This window comes from Alnus glutinosa, chromosome 1, assembly GCF_958979055.1.
Source record: "Alnus glutinosa chromosome 1, dhAlnGlut1.1, whole genome shotgun sequence".
Classification (NCBI taxonomy): Eukaryota; Viridiplantae; Streptophyta; class Magnoliopsida; order Fagales; family Betulaceae; genus Alnus; species Alnus glutinosa.
The window spans coordinates 39,108,754-39,117,411 of record NC_084886.1 but is presented as its reverse complement, the minus strand read 5'-3'; the positions used below and the strand labels follow the sequence as shown (position 1 = coordinate 39,117,411).

General features: G+C 35.5%; 1 protein-coding gene across 1 annotated transcript; it reads right to left on the bottom strand.

The window, feature by feature from the left end:
- Nucleotides 1–2,567: 2,567 nt before the first annotated feature.
- Nucleotides 2,568–4,343, bottom strand: LOC133858879 (protein DETOXIFICATION 55-like). Its single transcript, XM_062294333.1, has 2 exons — nt 4,199–4,343; nt 2,568–4,065 (listed from the first exon to the last, which is right to left on the bottom strand). Exons 1-2 carry the CDS (start codon nt 4,241–4,243, stop codon nt 2,629–2,631), a joined length of 1,482 nt encoding a protein of 493 aa, XP_062150317.1. The 5' UTR covers nt 4,244–4,343; the 3' UTR covers nt 2,568–2,628.
- Between the last annotated feature and the right edge of the window lie 4,315 nt (nt 4,344–8,658).

The following is an 8,658-nucleotide window of genomic DNA, read 5'->3' as shown; positions in this document are numbered from 1 at the left end:
ACAGATTTCGTCAAATGCTACGTCAGCGACACGTGTCGCCATCTCCATCTTAATAAAAAAAAATTATTAACAAATAAATAAAAATACTTATTTTTTTAAAAAAAATTAAAATTAAAAAACAAAAAAAAAAAAAAAAAAAAAAAAAAAAGCAGCAGCCACAGCCACCCCTTTGGGGGTGGCCTGGCCGCCCCCAGCCACCCCAGGCCACTGGGGATGGCGCGAGGCCACCCCCAGTGGCCGGGGGTGGCGCACGGCCACCCCCTGCGGCCTGGGGGTGGCCCGATGGCCACCCCAGGCCACTGGGGGTGGCTGAGGGCGGCCAGGCCACCCTTGCTGATTTTTTTTTTTTTTGTTTTTTTTTTCTGAATTTGAATTTGAATTTTTTTTTTTATTTATTTTTTAATAAATTTATATTTTTTTATTAAGATAGACACGTGTCACCATCTTATTGGTGACATGTGTTGCTGACGTGGCATTTTGACGGAATCTATTAAAAATTTTAACAGAATTTAACGTCAGGGATCGATTTGTAATTATTGCATAGCACGAGGACCTCCCATGAACTTTTTAAACCATAGGAAGTGAAAAATAATTATGGCATACCACAGGGACCAATGGTGCATTTATCATTTTTTCCAATGACATTAAAAAATTCCCTCACTACAATATTATCATGACTGTTGACAAATGGCGTCAATATTTGGTTGATTTGTCGTTTATTCCACTATTCACGTGGTTTGAAAAATGACTCAAAACAGCAACTAGATTTTTAATTTGTGTACTCTTTCTCTCTCTCTCTCTCTGTCTCTCATTTTTTTTTAATGAATGGGATCCATATATATAATTCCAATATAAACATCTACGTACATTTCAAAAAAAAAAAAAAAAAAAAAAAGGGAAAAAAAACATAGAGACAGAACGTGTAGGGAATTATATATATGCTCAAGTGATTGCATTATTTACGTACCGAACTTTGTTCAATTCCCATCAAAATAATGGGAGGAAAAGAGCTGAAAGAACTTTCAGCTTAGATAAAGCATTATATATATATATATATATATATCCCACATTCTTATAAAAAAAAAAAAAAAAAAAAAAAAAAAAAAAAAAAAAAAAAACATACCACGTTCGATCGCTACCTGATTTTTATATTTCCGTGGTCAAAAGCTAGGTCTATGTCTCCCTAATCTTCAATTCCTCTTTTGACTCCAAGATCCACCTCCTGTATTCGGCACTTGGTAACGTGATGAACAGACCAAGTATTGTGGACAATCTAGTCCAGGGAGATTCTCTCCACTAAGAATTCCCATGGCCGACCTATAATTTAAGATTTAATCAAAATAAAAGTATGTTGACTAAATCCAACAAATTAAGAGAAATTAGTGCTATGTCAAGTAAGAAATGTCAAACCCAAAAGATAGACGATTCATCACCATGCCAACTATTATTACTATTAGATACACCAAATCTCTTTATTTGGCTCCATATATTTGACTTGAGCTATAGTTAGTGTTTGTTGTTTACCAAACATATATACTCTTTTTTACCCTTCCTTTTTTATTTTTTTTCCAAAGTCATATCAAGTTTTTCAACTAAGAACACGTACGGCATGCTAGCTAGCAACGAGCATAGACATGTGGGGCATCGAATATAAACTCTAGCTTGATCTATCGATCAAGATGGGATCTGCTTGATAGAGAGTTTAATTTAAGGAACACAACCTAAAGTTACTCCTAGCTAGTACCACCATCCAAATTTATTAATTAATATATTGAAACTTTGAAACTTCTTTCAAGGATAAACAGGGCATTGGGTCATTAGTTATCATATATATGTGAAATGACATCTTTTACTGTTCATTTGATGACCGGCCGCGGGATTAATTAATTAGATCATGAATTTGGATTAGATCGATATATATAATTTGACATTTTAATTAAATGCAAATTATATTAATGTACAATGTTCTCACCATATAGGCAAGCCATGAGAAGTTTCATTCTCAATCATACACTTTTCTTTTTTGAAAATAATATTAATTCTACGTTCAATTAATTGATCCAGTACTGTCATCAAAGTGCCATCTCCGCCTAAACACATGTATGGGCAGCCATATATATATATACACACGTGTTAATTTTACTTTCTTGTAAGCCCATACATATCCACATGCGTACATGTGCATGCATAATGCACACATCTCAACACATTATTGTTCTAATTAATTAGGCTCTCTATATGCAAGAACATCGATCTTTATTATGATCAAGCTCTATGCATATATAAGAAGTTGATTCATGCATCTTTTAAGCTTTTTGATGGGCTATATATCTATATACAGGAGTGGGAGAGAACATATATATATATATATGTATGTATATGTTACAATATTACAAAAAAGAGAAAGAAAAGAGATGGATCCTTGCAACATCAATATATTATTTTACCATATATCAAACTTTATTTGGACCAACATGCATGGAGATTGGTAAAGACAAAACGACATATAATTAGAGAAAGAAAAGACAAGAAATTAAACACGTAGTGATGAAACGAACTAGCTAGTGTATTTAGAATCTGTCCTGTTAAAATCCGAATGGTGTATTCCTTCCTTCCTTCTCTGTTTTTTCACTTTTCAATATCTTTTTCTTCTTCACATGATTTGACTAGTGTTTGCAAAAATAATGCATTGCTGCTGCTACTAGTCTTTCCCACCAAGTCTTTGGCTTTTAGAGATTCTCTTTCCCAATCTGTCTTGTAGACCACCGCCAAGATGGAGACCGCACATGCAATTTGAGCTGCTAAAAGCCCATAACACAGACCCACAAACCCTAGCTTCCAAACAAAGGCTAAAACGATGGCAACCGGTGCACCCACCAAATAAAACGCATAAAAGTTGATCCCTACCCCAATACCTGGCCTCGCGCTTCCTCTCAGAATCCCACAACTTGTAGTTTGTGGGCTATTTGCTAACTCGCAAACTCCAATTATAGGTAGAACTCTCATGGTTAGCTCCAGAACATCGCTATCCTTTGTGAACACTCTTCCCCACGCTTCTCTCCCTAGAGTGGTCCACAACAACCCCACTAACGAGCTCACCAGGGCCAATCCTATTGCCACCATTGTCGCCAGACGGGCCCTCTCCGGCCGCCTCGCGCCGAGCTCGTTCCCTACGCGGGTAGACACCGATGCGCTCAGCGCTGTCGGTAATGTGTACATGAGAGAGGTGGTTTGTATTACTATGGCAGATGCCGCAAGCGCCACGCGAGGATTGTGAAGGTAGCCGGCTAGAATTATCATGAACTCGTACCACCACCACTCCAAACAAACGGCGAGACAGCTTGGTATGGCGAGTCCAAGCAGCTTACCCCATTCCTCACCTGGCGAAGACGAAAGTTGCATTAAGAGTGGCATACACAAAGGCGGCTCCTCAGCGGCGCGTTTGTACAAAATATAACACACAAGGAAGAAGAGCGTGTTGAAATTGGTTACAAAAGTGGAAATTGCTATTCCTTGGACTCCGAGACGAAGAGTGAATGCAAAGAAGATTGTGATAGGAATGTGTAGAATGATTGCTAATAAACTGGACCACATCAAAGGCCACGTTGTGCCTTTACTACGCAGATAGATACGAAGAGGATGAAGGAGGCTATTGGCAAAGAGATCCGGGATGGCAAAGCGGCAGTATAGGGTGGCGACACGTGTTATATCTGGGTTTTGGTGGAGGATAAGCATGAGGGGTTCGAGGTTAATCCATAGAAGGGCGATGGAGAATGAAGCGACGAGTAAGAGAAGAATTGTTCTTTGTAAAGTAAGCGAGAGCATGGAGAAGTTTCGTGAACCGAAGGCCTGGCTGCAAAGGGGCTCCATACCCAGGGCCAGCCCTGAGAGGACTGAGTAGCCGGTGATGTTAGTGAAGCCAATGGCTAAAGCGCCGCCTGCGAGCTCTAGGCTTCCCAGCCTTCCCATGCAGACGACCGAGATCATGTTTTTGAGGTAACCCAGAATGCTCATGGCTGCTACAGGGAAGCCTATGTCTGTCATTCTCTTTAGTTCCTCCACCGCCTGAAGATAAAAATGAAAAAAAGAAAATTGTGTGAAGAGGGATATTCTCTCTCTCTCTCTCTCTCTCTCTCTCTATATATATATATATAATTGATGAAAACGTTTTGTAGGAATCGTAAGATTTTGTACGAACCTCTTGCACTGTCGGGTACTTTTCGGGTGTCTCTGCCGCAACCATCCTTTGTTTCTTTTGGGATAGTCTTGCGCTTTGAGTGTCTGAGAGCAATATTTGGAGATATGTAGAGGGATGGATGGTGGGATCTCCTTTTACTAATAACACACAGTCACTCGCACAGAGAGAGAGAGAGAGAGAGAGAGAGAGAGAGAGAGAGAGCAAAGTGATCAGTGTTTGAAACGAGTGAGAAGAATTTTATATAACGAGCGGAAGTGGTGGGGGATCGATAACCTTTTTTACACATGAAAAGTGATGATTAATTTCATATATTTTATAGCATTGCCTTTTTTTTCTTTTCTTTTTTTATAAAACTCAAAAACAATTGTTGAGTGATATGTCATGTCGCCTTTTAATAAATAAAATTAAAAAAAAAAAAAAAAAATGTAGAGTGATCTCATGCATGGAAAAGAAGCCCATAAATGTTGTGAAACCGCTAAACGGTACTATGACAGTACTGATCGAAGCAGTGCATGCCACAGAACATCACTACTCTTTCGATCATTTTTCTTGTCATTTTCCAAAATAGTTGGAAACATATCCACGTACTACTCTTTCAAAAAAAAATCATCCATATACGTTAATACTAGCTAGCTGAATCTTTCTACACGTGACTATGAGGACCATCATGATATATTATTATCAACATCTATTATATATATTTGGTGCCTTTTATGTTATTTGTGATTGGTCAATAAAGTTCTACCGTGACCTCTGGCCTTATTATGTGTCACCTTAGTTAAGTTACCAAGTTATTTTAAGCTTCTGATCAAGAAGAATTTCGTATATTCTCGAGAATTGAAGGTACGTAATTGTTTAACCTTCACTAAAAAAATAAATGCTGAACGTACAACGTGGATCAGTTTAAGTTGTTTTTCATTGGTGGTAAAACCTAAGGTCGATAAATGTATTGAGAAATGCTAGAAATGCACCCCTCATCCCCTTTGTCTCCCCCTTTCCCTTAAAAAAATTGATTTTAAGGAAAAAGTTGTCTCTGATGTCACATCATAGACAACTTTTTCCTTAAAACCAATTTTTTTATTATAAAGGAAGAATGAATGGGGGATAAAAGGTGCATGTGTAGCATCCCTCAAATGTATTTGTTGTCCTTTAACAGTAAACGACTAGAATTTTTGTCGTTTTGTACTATACGACATAAATTAACCATTTTTTGTCGTTTAACAACAACCATGTAAATTTATTAACTTCGTTTCTATATATTTTTTTTTTTTTTTAAAAAAATGTTAATTTTTCAATGTCATAGTACAAAAAACGACATGAATTTAAATTATTATTTTTTTAAGAAAATAAAAATAAAATTGGTTGCTTATATTCTCTCAGCAACCAAATAGCAAAAAAATAATAATAATAAAAAACCCCAAATTGCACAACAACCCCGACACCACAACATTCGACTCATTGCTCTCTCGATTCCTTCGCTAAACTTCCACAAGGCCGGTTACTTACACATGGTATTCGTTTCAAGCCCTGACGTGGCGTGCTAGGTCTTTCAAGTCCAAGACAACATCTTCTCCAACCGTCCGGCCACCATAACTATCAGCTACCTCAACTATGGTCGCGTCGCCATGGCCTTCACCCACTACGGTCTTTTCTGGCGCCAAATGCAGAAGCTTTTGGGTCTTCATCTCACAACGACAACAAAATATAGCGTCTTAAAATAGGATTTAAGACCTAATAATAATAAAAACAAAAGAATATATGAATATTTACAATAATAAATATTCATTAATATTTAATATGAATATTTATAGGATTACGTATTCATTAATATTTGAGGCCTGTTAATAGTTCTAAATTGATTAGACAAAATTATTGGACCTTAAACTATAAATCGAAAAAAAAAAAAAAAAATAACTAGTTTGTCAAGTGGGCGATCGATCCCCACAGTTTGGCTATTGATCCACACCATGATCGATCGACACATAGTTACAAAGGATAAATTCCATCGCACCAGCTGTTCGATTTTTACCAAAAATATCTCTCCTCTACTTGCTGCCCAAGTCGTTTCTCAACCATTGGATTAGATCAAAACTAAGCTATCCTAGCCATCTGTTTGTGTATAAAAGAGAGCAGCCCCCTTCACATTTCACGCCAATTCCCTTCTTCTTCTTCTTCCTTATTTTTCTGTTTTCTCTCGGCTAAACCAGTAGCAACCCTCTTCTCTCTTTCTGTTTCTCTCTCAGTTTGCATAGCAGCAGCATAAGCACCCCAGTAGAACCCAAACTCTCTTGTTTTCTCTTGTTTTATCTCTTCAATTCTCTGTTTCTCTCTAATATTAGCAACCCACTTGAAGTTCTCTTCTTCTCTGATTCATCCATGGCCAAACAGAAAAATAGAGAAGTTCTCTCTCTGTTCAGCCAGCCCATAAACTAAAGAAGAGAACTCTCTCTTGCTCTCTCTTTTTCTATGCAATAACTCTTTCTCCTTTCTCCTTGTATGTTCAGTCAAGCAAAAGAAAAGGAAGAAATAAAAACAAGAAAAAGAAGAGCAAACCCACTCGGCCAACATGGATTTTTACAGCAAAGAAAAAACTCTCTATCTCCCACTCATTGTCTCTCTCGGCTGAAAAGGGTGTTTAGCTTGGAGCACTTTTAAAATATCTCAATCCTACTTTGGGATATTTTGGGTAAGTTTCCAAAATCTGTTAATGTTCGTGATTTTAAAACATGTGTTTTCAAAAAGGGATATTTTTACAAAAACGTTGTTGTAATACCCAAATAAAAATATGAAATTTATAAAAGCGTTGTTACGCTGCCCAAAATTCTAAAAGTATGTTTAGGCATTAAACATTAATGGCGTTATTCTATACAATTTTATAAAAAAAAAAAAAAAAAAAAAAAAAAAAAAAAAAAAAAAAAAATTATTATTATTATTATTTGCAGTTATGCCGCCCGTATATTTTAAAAGTGTTATAAATGCTATTTTATTAATAATTGAGTTGTCCGACTCTTAATTAGTTGTTAGTAAAATAAGTCATATATTGGTTTAAACTTATTTTGGTATCTCATTGTTCTAGTTAAAATAACTATGAACAATGACTTTCCTATTTTTTAGCAAGTACCTGCCTTAATACTGCCTGTTTAATGATTCTGTTATTTTAGGTTACAAAACTCTATTGTAAATTCAATGAGTTTTAGCTGTGTCTATAATCTAGTTTTAATAGATTAATTAACTGAATTGAAGCTGTAAAAATATATATATATGGTTGTATTGATACCTATTTTACTTAAGGGTAATTTAATCATTAATTAATAAATGTCGTAATAATAAAATGAGTGGTAATATAATTTACCAAATTATTATACGTCGTTATAATGTCCAAACAACATTATATTAAGTAATTTAGAAATCAAAAGTGATATTAGGAAATTATGTGGTTTAGAAGTCAAAGTGACAAAAGAGTTTAAATAGGTTTTAGTAAATTATGTTGATTCATTGTTACATGTATACAACTGTGTAGTCATTATTTCTGTGGATCTTTCTTTGAAGCAGAATACTTACTGAGGATGATACTGAGTTCTTTAATATATATCATGTTTATGTGGGTTTATTTAATTATATAGTGATATTGGTTTCTATGATGTTGTGATCTCTGCTTTATTTAATTGTATGCAATTTAGTTGAGACTTTGCATATTTTACTTTCATGAACCATGAGCCTGCTAATAAATTGGCATTGCATATATTTACTGCTATGAGATATGAACCTGTTAATAAGAAAAATCAAGGGTTTAAGTTCTAAGGTACTAATCAATCAGCTAGACCAAGGGTTAAAGTCCCAAGGCAAAGACCAAGGGTTTAAGTCCCAAGGCACTAATCAACCAGTTAGACCAAGGGTTAATGTCCCAAAGTAAAGACCGAAGGTTTAAGTCCCAAGGCTCAGCAAAACTGAAGGTTTAAGTCCTAAGGCCTCATTAATCAATCACCAATAATTCTAAGGACGAAGGTTTAAGTCCCAAAACACTAATCACCAATAGTTTAATAAGACTAGAGATTTAAGTCCTGATATACAAATTAGTAAATGAGACTGTGCATATGAATTTGTCATTACATCATATTGTTGTATTATGTATTGTTAAATAAATTAGTATTTCATTATATTATTAAAGGCAATTGACTCACTTGATTACAATATGGGATTGTGGTGATAACCACAATCACATATATGTTTATGCAGGATGGGAGAAAGGTCAGAACTACTAGGGTTATTATGCTGATCTGAATATTTATGAATGAGACTTTTAAGTGTTGTTTTAATATGTAATATTCTATGGTTTGTATTAGATTAAAACAATGGTTACGTATTATTAGTGCCGTATGTGGCACATATGTCAACGCTTTGTGTGTAATTATTATGTGAGAACATGTTGATCATATTTAATATATAATGTGAAAATCTAA

Bases quoted from the DNA above. Each gene is read 5' to 3' on its own strand.
- LOC133858879 (XM_062294333.1), bottom strand. From the start codon at position 4,243: ATGGTTGCGGCAGAGACACCCGAAAAGTACCCGACAGTGCAAGAG. The intron at 4,066-4,198 runs GTTCGTACAAAA...TTTTATCTTCAG, and splicing joins AGTACCCGACAGTGCAAGAG to GCGGTGGAGGAACTAAAGAG.